A 13,179-nucleotide genomic window follows, 5' to 3' on the forward strand; every position below is an offset into this window, starting at 1 on the left:
ACAGTGGTAAGATGGGTGGGGGGAAACAGGGCCGGCAGGCCTCACCCTTCCCCCCCCCCCCCCTCCACCCCCGAGTGACGCGGCTGCATGACGTGGGCGAAGCGCAAGTGGCAAGAATAAGCTTTGACATTTTGTATTCTGCTGAGGAGAGCTCTTGCGTTGTTCTGTGGCAATCGTGAGGAGGCTTTGGCTGCTGAGCACTTCTGGGAGCTGAAGGCCATGCTGTCCTTCCCCAAAAGGAGGAGAAAAGAACGAGGGCCGTGCTCACCACTCGCCTCATTCTCGGGTGCCCATTTTGCCAGTCTTCCCGCCTGGTGGCTCCAGGCTTCGATGACCGCCGACCATACAACAGGATCCATATTGGGGCCATCTAAGTGCCAGAGGGGAATTTTCATTTTATTACTTTACCCTGTGTGTGTGTTTGTGTCCGTATGGAGGTACTGGAATTTAGCATTTTTACCTCAGCATTTATTTTCGTTATTTTCATTGCGCACCTTATTTTCTTATAAATCATTATTGTTACATTTTCGTTGTTGTGTTCTTGGTAGGGTTTCGGAATAAACCCTTGTGTTCGTGAAGTTAAGCGCTTCGAGTTTCTACCATCCCGTGCGCGTCATGACCACCAGATTGTGAGATCACCTCGGAGTTAAAGCTGGTTTGATTCATCCGTCCATGGCTGGTGATAACTAGCTGCGGATGCGACAGTATGTTTAATAGCAGCAAAGGCTCTGTGTGGACCTGAAACATCTGGGGCCTCTGTTCCAACCTGACAGATCTCTCAATCAGGCTGCTTCCAATAAACCAGACATAATTTGTTTAACAGAATCCTTCCACCAGACATCTCTGACTCGCTAGTGTCTCTTCCTGGCTATTGTCTCCTCTGGTTTGATTGACCTGAACCCAGTCCTGGTGGCAGAGTTGTGCTGTACATAAAAACCTCTATTTCTCACTCTCCATGTATTGCTTTCTCACACCACCTCCCAAACCCCAGGAGTATGTCTGGCAACTGTTATCTTTGGAATTCACATGTTGTAATTCACATGTAATTCATGTTGGGAATTCACACGTTGTAATTCATATGTTGGGAAAACGGCAGTGGCGCCATGGGAAACGGGAGTGACGGTTGGTTTTGCAGAGTGGGAGGAGCTGAGAGGACTCGGGATTTTTGTGGCCTAATGGCGTGCCTGTGCCATGTTGCAAGTTACAGATTAAACTGTTGATGTTACAAGCAAGTACGTTTCGTGTGAGTGCTGGATACAACAGCGACAACTTCCCCTCCACTCCCACCTCATGTTTGTCTGTGTGTTGTACCATCCTTCCAACGGTGATGGTTCCATCTACATCTCTTTCTCTCTCTCTCTCCCTCAGATGACATGCTCAACTTTTAATCACTCATCCCAATGCTCTCTTCGTCGTATGTGGTGACATCTGTTGTCACCATGCTAATTGGCTGGATGTTGGTACCCCTACCACCAGCGAATAACTTCTGTGACTCCATGGGACTGACTCAATCTGTGCATTTTCCCACCCAGATTTCTCACAATGGAAAATCTGATTGGTGATAACCAACTTCTCCACCAATGTATCTTGCTTGGAACTCTGCCCCAATTGGCTCATCTGATCATCTGCTGGCAAAGGTCGACATCTCTCTGGCCATTCTCAGAGAGCAGCCCCAGCACCGGCGAGTCTGGCAGTTCACTCAGACAAATTGTCAGGGACTGCAAGCAGCCATTTATCTTCAGGATTGGACTCCTATGTCGACTGCCCATGGAATTAATTTATCCTGGGAATTCTTCCACAGAAACCTGTTGTCTTTTATGCACAGATTCATCCCATCTCATCTTCAGTTATCTTACTGATCCTCCCACTCGTGGTACTCTGGATCCTATGGTGAGGCAGTCGCTTAAATTCTCCTCCTGGAAGGTAAATCCAACCGAAGGCAACCTCAGATCATTCCACAAATCCCACAACAAGTGTGTCTACTCTCAGGAGAGCAGCATGTGTCCAATCTCAAAAATGATCTCTCAAACTTGTCTCGCTCCTCTAAAACCTGGTGGTGCCTTGTTAAGTCTGCTTCTAGTGTATGCTCTTTTCCATCCCTTTCCTCATTGCACATGGAACCACAGCCATTTTCACTCATGAGAAGGCTGAATGCCTCAATTCTGTGTTTGCTTCAAAATCTTGTGTCCCTAACCTCTCTCTCTCTCTCTCTCTCTCTCTCTCTCTGTCTCTCTGTCTCTCTGTCTCTCTGTCTCTCTCTCTCTCTCTCTCACCCACCCTTCCCAGTCATACCCAACTGCTCATGGATTCTCTCTTTTGCACTTGAAAAGGTGGAGAAGTTTCTGGCAACCCTCGGCTGTGACTCTGCAACTGGACCTGATGGCATCAGCTCACATGTCCTAAAACCTGCTCTGCTACTCTTGCACTTCCTCTTTTTGCCTTTTTCACCCTGTCATTTACCACATGTCATCTTTCTTCTGCTCGGAAATAAAGCCAACATCACAGCATCACATAAAAAGGTGCAAAAACGGATCCCCTCAACTACAGATCAATTATGAGTAGATTACATTCATTCATCAGCAAGGTTATGGAATCCATCATCACAGTTGACATAAAATCTTCCCTTTTCTCCAACATTTTCTTCTAAGATCATCAATTCAGATTCAAACCTGGTCACTCTACCTTGGACATACTGCTTCTACTCTCCCAACAATCGATGGAGGCCCTCAATATCAGACATGAGATCAGGGCTGTCCCTCTGGACATAACTCAAACTTTCAATACAGTCTGGCATCCTGCCTTGCTCTCCAAACTGCCTGCTTATGGAATCCAAGGCCAACTCCACTCTTGGATTACTGACTTCCTCCACTCTCATCGCCAACATGTGGCTCTCAACAGAACCCTTTCTGTTTCTTTCCCTGTCAAGGATGGAGTACATCCAAGGCAGTGTTCTCGGCCCCGTCCTCTTCCTAATTTTCATGAATGATCTCATTGACTCTCTGAAAAAACCTCTTTATTTCTTTGCTGAAGACTTCCCTGTCTGCCATGACATGACATCCCTGATCCTTCTGGCAGACAGGCAGCAGCCTCTTCCTTCTCCTCAGACCTTCAGAAAATCACAATCTGGTCAAACACATGGAACATGTCTTTAAGTCCTGAGAAATCCCACACAACCACTCTCTCTTTCCAAAAGGACTGTTCCACAAACCCTACTATCTACTTTCTCAACAACCCCCTCAAAGATGTTCAATCACTCAAACAAATTAATGGGTCTCACACTCAGCCAGGATCTCTCATTGGCAAGCTACATTTCTAGGCCTCCAACGCCAGACACTGACTGGGCAATGGGCATCCATCCTCCGTCATGCAAAGTCCTTCCTTAGCACACCTGAGCTCATATCCGTCTACAAGGCTTTCATCCACAGCTTGATGGAGTACTGCTATCCCCCTCTGGGCAGACTCCCCTGCCTCACATATTTTTCAGCTTCATGCTGTGAAAACCAAAGGCTTTCAAGGCAATTGTTATAGCTTGCAATTAAGCTGAGTTAATGGGTCTATCACTAAGCCATCGCTGACAGGTCTTCTTCTGCCTCATTTGTCGTCGTGCACACGCTACCCTCTCCATTCCCCACCTTCTCCTCAATTATCTGCAGGATACATGCGGTCTACCAGCATCACCCTCCTTGTGAAACTGAATAAATCCATAACCACTGCTCACCTCCACTGATTTATTCCTCTATTTTCCTGCCGGTGGGATCACCTTCCACACTCTCTTCAATCTCATTCTGCCCTCTGGGGCTTCAAGACAGCTGTACACCACCATCTCAGGTCTCACCCCCCCATCCAAATCATGATCTTTTCTGCACCCATTCAATCACCTCCACCCCTCCCAAAATTTTGCTTATATAATATATCCATCTTGTCCATCCTCTGTGTTCTCCCCTTACCACCTATGGGCTGCGCCCTAAGTCACCCTCAAATATTTAAACGGTTTTTGAAAGTCATTCCCACATAGATTCACAACAATGAGCATCACAGAGGTTGACGTAGGGCACACTGAAATATTTGTAGGTGAAAACCTGATTTCCTCTCTTTCTCATTTCAGTCGTTTTGGACTTGGTTCCTTCCGGCAGCCCTTAAAAGAAAAACCAAACGGTGTTGAGGATTACAAATGTGATTTTTACCAATTTAGATCATATATATCTAGCACGAAAAAAATCACCCACTGATGGTTAAGCATCAGACTTGGAAAAACTGACTCTTAATATAACACAATTTCATAAAATTCATTGCCTTCAGAAAGTATTCACACCACTTGATTTTTCACATTTTCTTGTGTTACAACCTGAAGTTAAAATGGATTAAATTGAGATTTTATTCATTGATCTTCACATAATACCCCATAATGTCAACTCGGAAATTTTTACAATAATTTAGAATGAAAGACAGTAATATCTAATTTAAATAAGTATTAGATTAATGAACAGGATTAAATAATTAAATTGATATATGTGGAAAATTACATGCCCAGACTAGGAATCAAACGCAGGTCTTCTGGAAAACCGTACAAGTGCTCTGCCATCTGAGCCAAGTGGGCGACCATGACCAAGCATGCAATTTTCCCACACGTATGATTGCCACTCTCTTTCTGTCAATGCTTCCGGGGCACTCGCTGTCAACCAAAGGAGCACCAACGGCCTGAACACGAGAGAGTCTTCCTCCAATGGGGGGGATAAATCCATGTCCTCAACTATAAACACCACTGTGGGCATAGTGAAACAATTACATTAATGAACAGGATTAAATAATTAAATTGATATATGTGGGAAAAAATTGCATGCTCAGTCAGGGTTGCCCAGATCGCTCAGATGGCAGAGCACTTGTACGGTTTTCCAGAGGACCTGGGTTCGATTCTTGGTCTGGGCATGTAATTTTCCCACATATATCAATTGAAATAAGTATTCAACCCCCTGAATCAATACTTTGTAGAAGTGCCTTTGGAAGAGATTACAGCTTCGAGTCTTCTTGGGTATGTCTGTATCAGATTCGCATATCTGGATTTGGGGAGTTTCTCCCATTCTTCCTTGTAGATTTGCGCAAGTTCTGTCAAGTTGGATGGGGAATGTCGGTGAACAGCAATCTTCATGTCTTTCCACAGATTCTCAATGGGATTCAAGTCTGGGCGTTAGCTGGGCCACTCAAGGACTTTCATATTCTTGTTCTGAGATAATTCCAGTGTTGCTTTGGATGTATGCTTGGGGTCCTTGTTCTGTTGGAACATAAACCGTCACCGCAGTCCAAGGTCTTTTGCACTCTGAAACAGGTTCTCATCAAGGATTTTCCTTTACTTGGCTCCATTCATTGTTCCCTCTATCCTTAAAAGTCTCCCAATCCCTGCTGCTGAAAAACATCCCCATAACATGATCCTGCCACCTCGATGCTTCACAGTAGGGATGGTGTTAGATGGGTGATGAGCTGAGCTCGGTTTTCGCCAGAAGTAGCACTTTGCTTTCAGGACAAAGACTTGAATTTTCATCTCATCAGACCACGGAATATTTTGCTTCATGCTCTGAGTCTTTCCCGTGCGTTTTTGCCATGCTGTCATGTGTCTTTTTCTCAGGAGTGGCTTCCGTCTGACCACTCTCCCATAAAGCCTAGATTTGTGAAGTGCTACAGAGACTGGTGTCCTTCTGATAGGTTCTCCCATCTCAGCCAAGGAACTCTGTAGTTCTGTCAAGAGTAGTCATTGGGTTATTAGTCACCCCCTTGACCAAGGCCCATTTTGCCCGGTTGCTCAGTTTGGTCAGACGGCAAGCTCGAGGAAGAGTTTGGGTAGTTCCATATTCTTCCCGTTTCCTAATAGTGGAGCTCACTGTGCTCTTGGGAGCTTTCAACACTCTAGAAATTGTTTTATACCCTTCCCCAGATCTATGTCTCCACAATTCTATCTCGGAGTTCTATGGACAGATCCTTGGACTGTTGCTTCATAAATGGAGCAGAGTTTCTGCTCTGACATGCACTATCAACTGTGGGACCTTTTATAGAAAGGTGTGTTTCTTTATAAATCATGTGCAATTAATTGAATTGGCCACAGGTGGACTCCAGACAAGTTGTAGAGACATCTCAAGGATGAGCAAAGGAAATGGATGCACCTGAGCTCAACATGGAGTGTCATATCAAAGGAATTGAATATTTATTGACTCAAGACATTTCAGCTTTTCATTTTTAATGAATTTGTAAAAATGTCTCAAAAAATGCCATTTTGACATTATGGGGTATTTTGTGTAGATCAGTGACAAAACATCTCAGTTTAATCGATTTTAAATTCAGGCTGTAACAACAAAATGTGAAATGTCAAGGGGGTGTGAATACTTTCTGAAGGCACTGTATGTCAAACATTGATTGTAAACTTTCCTTTTCAGATGCAAAAGCAGTTTCCTTTTCCTGTCATTTTCGAATTATCTTGATGCTGCCCATCTTGCTCTCATATGTCTCTTCTTGTGAAAGGCACGACATAGATAATTACCTTTAACAAATCAAATAACTGACCAAAATACATCACTGTGGTATCAGGAGGAACCTGGATAGCATTCAGGATTTGGCTGTTACTCCTCTACCCTCAAACCCAGCCAGGTGCAACCAGGTGACCCATACAGGTGCAAACACATTTTGATATTGTAATGGCCATTTTTCTCTCTCACAGTTGCAGTTATAAAAAGATGTTTATGGGATATTTTTGATATGATAAATGGTTGATTTATGGAAGCAGCTCAGTGTGTAGGATGCCAGTAAGAACATCATAATTAGGATTACTATCTTCTCGAACAGAGATCAGCTGATTATTTGAAAACGTGCGTCTTACCATTGGGAGCTTGACAAGCAGGACTGGAGACCATATGTAGGCCATAAAAAGAAACAGGAAGGCATTTTTGATACTCAGAGCATGTCTTTTGCTGAGTTGCGGGGAATGTGTCGACTGCAGAGTTTTCTCAAAGCCAAATTGTATTTCAACATCCAGATAATTATTCGGTGAATTTTGATTATGGATCTTAATTTAGGAAATAACAATGATGCTATGGTTCATCAGTATTTATATTATTACAATTTGGTTGTTAATTGTATTGAGAGAGATTTATTTGCGAAAATGTACTGTATTTACACATTTACTAATGCTGCGGGTTTCACTTCCAGTTCAACAAGTCCAAGTCTCAAACCAAATGGCGTCTGCACAGTATCCGGAAGTCCCGCCGGCCGTGTATCCCGGAGTCCCAGCCATGTATCCCGGAGTCCCAGCCATGTATCCCGGAGTCCCAGCCATGTACCCAGGAGTCCCGGCCGGATATCCAGGAGGCCCAGCTATTTATCCAACAACTCCTAATTTGCAACTAACAACTCCTGGGACTTTGATGGCACCATATCCTGAAAATGTTTCTTCTATGCCACCACCACCATATGAGGTTGCCATTGCCACAGGCACGTGAGATTATTTGCATAATTTTTCACTTTTCTATCATCTGTTGAAGTCAAAGGGTTGCCCACATAGTTAATTTGTGAAAACATATCTATATATTGTTATAATGTTCCTATTGTAATACTTATGAAGCAACATTATTTGTCTATAACTCAGGCAGAACAATAGTGTTTTCAATTCCAATGGCCCGTGGTTATTTTGGTGTTATGTATGTATGTATGTGTGTATGTATATGTGTATGTATGTATGTATGTATGTATATATGATATGTATGTATGTGTATGTATGTGTGTATATGTGTATGTATGTATGTGTGTATGTATGTCTATATGTATGTATGTGTGTATATGTGTATGTATGTATGTATGTATGTATATATGATATGTATGTATGTATGTATGTATTGTTATGTCGGTGGGGTAAAGGAATATCTAGAGCCAGATAGATCTGTATAGGTAGGTATTCGACTGTCGCGATAGGGAATCTACCCTGTAATAAGTTCCATGTGTAGTCCGGTTTGTCGGGATAAGGGTATACGTGTGAACATACCAGGATGTTCGGGTGTTAAATAGTGTAGGGAATAAGACAACACCCCTTGTGTGTCAGACCTGGTAATCATTTCTTTGTCTCTTATGGCAATGCATACACATATAAACACTTAGATAGGCCCTTTAGTGCACACAGTAATTAATTCCCTTCCCTTACAATGACTTTGGAAGAAGACAGGCAAGAAGCCAGATTGGGGCACCGCCGGATGGCCGCCGCCAGCTACACCACCAGCTAGTCTAGTAACATCGCGTCGGGACGAGCTGTGACCATGCCACAGTGAACGTGTGATTGGTTGGCACGGAAGGCACGAACCTCCAGCCAATCAGGGCGGCAGGCGCGAAGATGCAAAGGAGGAAGAGGTGGTTGATTGGAGGGAAGGCGTTGGAAGGTTCGGTGAACGGCGGGAAGTTACGCGGCGCTAATTTGGTGGCGTGCCAAGGCTGACGTCACAGGCAAGGATATAAAAAGGGTGTGCCGAACGTCCCTCTCTCTCTTACGCTGCACCCTCTCTGGCTGTCTTGCGCTGCACGACATTTCAGCAGCTTTATCCTAGCTTCCTCGCGCTAGTGGTTTCCTCTTCGCTCTGGGCTTCTTCGCTGGTCGCTTGTCTCTGCGCTTCCCTTCTTGGTCTTGAGAGGTCCTGGTGGTTGTTGGTTCACCATCTGCGTGGTATGGGAGTGAGGCTCGGTGCTGTGAATGGGCGGGACCTCGTGTGCGAACGGCGAAGGGATTGGAGCGCGGGCATTGGCTCGGGCCTAGCGAAGCGTGCGAGGCGGACGGAGGGTTTCTCCGCACTGGAGTTTGGAGCCGTGTTGGACGATACACTGCAACCGACGGACAGATAGGGCCGCACACCACATCACCATTACACGACGATTTCCTTTATTTATTCATTCCTGTGTGCGTATTCAAAGTGAGGTGTGTGGGATCCCAATATAGGATTTAGTTTATTTGATTACCGTCGCGTTTCTTGTTATCGGGTTCCGTGGAATAAATCTCTATTTTTGTACATTGAATCTTGCTTGTTCGAGTTCATTAATTCCCTGCAGGATCGGAGCTGCCGTCGGTTCGCTCAAGGTAAGCGTTTTGTTTGTTTTTTTTTTTGTTTGTTTTGTATACAAGATCGAGGCTCGTGAAAGAGCTAACATTAATCACACAAAAAGACAAACCGACACACAAAACACAAAAGGAAGTGCCGCATCTTTTGCCGCATCTTCCTCTTCCCTTCCTCTTCCCTATACTGTATGTAGTCAAAGCAAAATCTGTGTTTGGTCGTCGCCTCCAGTAAATCCGTTTGGTCCATCAGCGGTCCCTGGTATTAACCGGAGGGATTCGCACGACAGTATGTATGTGTGTATATGTGTATGTATGTGTGTATGTATGTATGTGTGTATATGTGTATGTATGTATGTGTGTATATGTGTATGCATGTATGTATGTATATGTGTATGTATGTGTGTATATGTGTATGCATGTATGTATGTATATGTGTATGTATGTATGTATGTATGTGTGTATAATGTATATGTGTATGTATGTATGTGTGTCTGTATGTATATGTGTATGTATGCATGTGTGTATGTATGTATGTATATATGTATGTATGTATGTGTTGGATTGAGACTTAGAACTTGGGACTCAAAAGACTCAGAGAAAAGGAGCAACGGATATATTTATTAGAACTCGATTACACAAGCTTGAGGACAGCAAAAGTTGCACTGAAACTCACAAGAAATGACCAACAGTACAGCAAGATGCTCTGAATTAAATCAATTAAACCTTGCTTTATATAAGGAATATCAGGGGTGGGGTTAGCTCACAAGATACAGAGACAGAATGGGCTCATTGGTCCCAGAATGGGCTCATTGGTCCCCCCACCATAGTCCCATCCTGTTGTTCAGTTAGTTAGAGGAAGCTCATCAAGGCCACTCATAGGTTAACTCAGATAAGGAGATGGTCAGCCATATGTGGCAACATGTTTACAACTTTCTGTATAGAAACTTTGGTTGAGAAAGAACAAAGGGAGGGAATACTCATAAAAGTGTCAACATTCAGGATATTAGAAAAGTTATGAAGAGATAACAACTGTAGCCAAGGCCAGGAGAGGAGAACTGAAAGATTGTGCCCACGCAGGCTAAGAGCACACAGGAAAGAACTCCTTATTAGGATATTACACATCCTCAAAGCACAAGAAAGGATTTAAGTATTATAAAGAGTCCAAGCTTTAAGGCAAAACAGAACATATAATTGGTTATACTTGGTAAATGGTAAAGCAGCATAATAACAAAGGGGGAGGGGCATAATAGCTCCCTACATACCGCCCTTTTGGATCTAAGATACAAAGTTATCTATGAGCCAATCAAAGGCCTTTATTTCAAAACAAAGCAGAAATAAATCAAATCAGAAAAGCCATTCAACATATCACGCGAAGGCAGCCGGTGAGCATGTCCCGCACGCAAAGCACCACACAGTACCCAGTAGGATGATTCGCGTCTGTATGTGAGTATGCACTGTAAGGCCGTGAAAGCAAAGTGGACAAATGGCATAAAGGAAAAACCTCCAAGTGAGGCAAAACAGACAGTGTAAAAGATTCACTAAACATACCACACGGATGCCTCCCAGTGAGCATGTCTCGTACCCCGTACCGCACAGCGCACTCAGCAGGAAGATCCGTGGGCGTCTGGGTGCAAGTGGGTGTTAGTGGATGTATGATGTAAGTCGGGTGTAGATGGGTGTATGAGGTGAGACCGTAGAGACATGAAGATCGAATAGCGTGTCAGATCCCCAACGAAGACCTCTGGTTCCACCGGGGTCCACACCCAGGGAGATCTCCGACCCACCCTTGGTCCACAGAGGTGCAGCCGGACTCCCCCCCAACTGGAGCTCGCCCAGGCTTCCCCAGGAGAAATCCTTGGAAATCGTCAGCGCTCAATCGATATTCATGTTCATGAGGTCTCTTACATGCTGGTGATCTGGGGAAGACACAACATCGTCAGTATCAGGTGGCTCAAACCTATGGCCATAAAACAAAGCATAACGGATTTCAAAGGAGGGAGAGCAACTTCCTTTGGGTCAAAGTCGAGATCGTCCGAGGCGATGCTGCTTCCATCGCTGTTATCCATGGACGAATCTCCAAAACAATCAGATTCGGAACTCAGAGTATCTCCAATGTTGAGTTCCTCACCATCCAGGCTTGGGTGTGCAGTTGGGTCCAAATCCAGGATTGGGTCAGTGACGTTTGACCCGCTGCGAGCTTGTGAGACATAAAGGTGGGCTCGTGAAACATAAAGAGGCAAAGCTTGCATTGAAACATAAACATCGGTCGGGGGCCCTTGCATGTGGCCCCCATCATCACCGGTAACATCATCAGTAACATTATTCTCAGGTGGCGTAGGCTTGCGGCGTCGGCGGCCAGCAATAGTCATAGCCCTACACATCGAGAAGAAATGGGAAGAGTCCCTTAGGAACTCGTTGACGTCTGCATGCGACGCGTTGGGGCCCAGAGGAATCGGCCTTCTGGCAGCCTGAAATGCTTCAAGGTCTGCAAATGTGTAATCGACCTCATTATCAGTAATATCAATAATGGAAGAACAATCTTCGGAAGCGGAGATCTCATTGTCGCGGCCCAGTGACTCGTTCGGGTCGTCGTTCCAGGATCCGCGATCTGCAGTCACGTCGACGGCCGGAGTGTCATCTGGACCCACGGTCAGCTTGTCGGTCATCACTATGGCCTTTTCTGGTGTCGTCTTCAGTGTCCATCCTGTGGTAAACTTTCTCACACACGCAAGGACTAAAGCCTCGATTAGTACACAACAAACCACGATTCCAAGGACTATTGCCAAGGCGGTCAATATCTACTTTACTATCGTACCTGTCCATCCTTTGGTTGGCGGCTTTTCCTGCCGTCTCGTCCGCCCTTGCATTGCCCCGAGCAACGTCAGTGTCCGCCCTTTGATGGCCGCGACATTTGATCACCGCAATAGCGCGGGGAAGCAAAATGCTTTGGAGTAGCCCTCCCAATTCTACCACGCGCACCACAGCCCATATCCACCACAATTTACCTGTACCCTCTACCTATTTTAAACTACTATCCACGGGTATTCGTGAAGGGGGTCCATCTTTCCCAACCACTCCCTTCGCACCAGCCACTCCACGTTGTCCATAACCCTCTGAGACACACACACAACCTGTCCATTTCACAGTGAGGTGGGGTGCAGATCAATTCTGAAATAACAAAGAGGGTTTTGTCTGAAATTCGTCTCATGAAAACCCATCCAAGAGTCCAGTGTGACAGACAGACAGACACATAGACACACAGAAAACCCCAGGTACACATTCAAACCAGCTTGTCCCCAGATCCACAAATGTTCACTTTCTCCCATTATAATCCCCTTATTTCATTCCCTGTGCAAATTAAACCGACAGTTCAACCAAGGTCGCAGCACGAGTCGGGCCTGGTGTGGGAGTGAACCAGATAAGACTTTGGCTGAAATGTATTCTTTTTTCTGCTGGCCCGACCAAGCCTGTTTAAAGGAAACGCATGTTAAATGCAGTGAATTTTCTTCTACAAATGGCAAAATGAAATTGGACGTAGCTTTTTAAAGCACTTTTGACAATTTCCACTTTGGACTTTTGGTCCAACCACCACTTTTGGTTTTGGTCAAACTTTTGACTTTGTCCAATTTCCAGCTAACGTTAACCTTTAATTTAAACCAAATTGCAACTGAAGTTATTTTCCTGAACCCAGGCAGTTACATACATCCCTGCTCACGCCACACAAGACAACAGGTGATCCACTTTCAACAGATACCACACTACACAGAAACCTTTGGCAATGCAACAACCGAACTTCCAAAAACAACAACAAAACATTTAATCCACCTCAATGGCTCACCTAGCAGCTCATTGTGTCCCGGTCTATCTCTTCTTGCATCTACACTGTTCACAGCAAGTCCAATTCATCCTTTAAGTCACATGTACCCAGAGTATATGAAACAACCACTCAAACTTAATCCAGCTGCGCATACCGTTTTCCCAAAAACTCACAGAGCAGTCCAAATCCAGACCAGTCATGCATTTACATGTAAATATTAGGTATAGTATCTAAAATTAAACAAATGGTCGACTTCCGGCTCACAGATGAAAAGCTTGTATCTTTA

General features: G+C 44.7%; 1 protein-coding gene across 1 annotated transcript in view; it reads left to right on the forward strand.

Moving 5' to 3' along the window:
* The window catches only part of LOC144891859 (uncharacterized), an 82,480-nt gene that overhangs the window by 33,362 nt on the left and 35,939 nt on the right, over positions 1 to 13,179 (forward strand). The window contains exon 4 of the mRNA XM_078776815.1: positions 7,192 to 7,473. Within this exon, the coding sequence (XP_078632941.1) occupies positions 7,192 to 7,473 (282 nt within the window). The remainder of the gene's footprint in view (positions 1 to 7,191; positions 7,474 to 13,179) is intronic.

Source organism: Myxine glutinosa, chromosome 4, assembly GCF_964187855.1.
Source record: "Myxine glutinosa chromosome 4, kmMyxGlut1.1, whole genome shotgun sequence".
NCBI lineage: Eukaryota > Metazoa > Chordata > Myxini > Myxiniformes > Myxinidae > Myxine > Myxine glutinosa.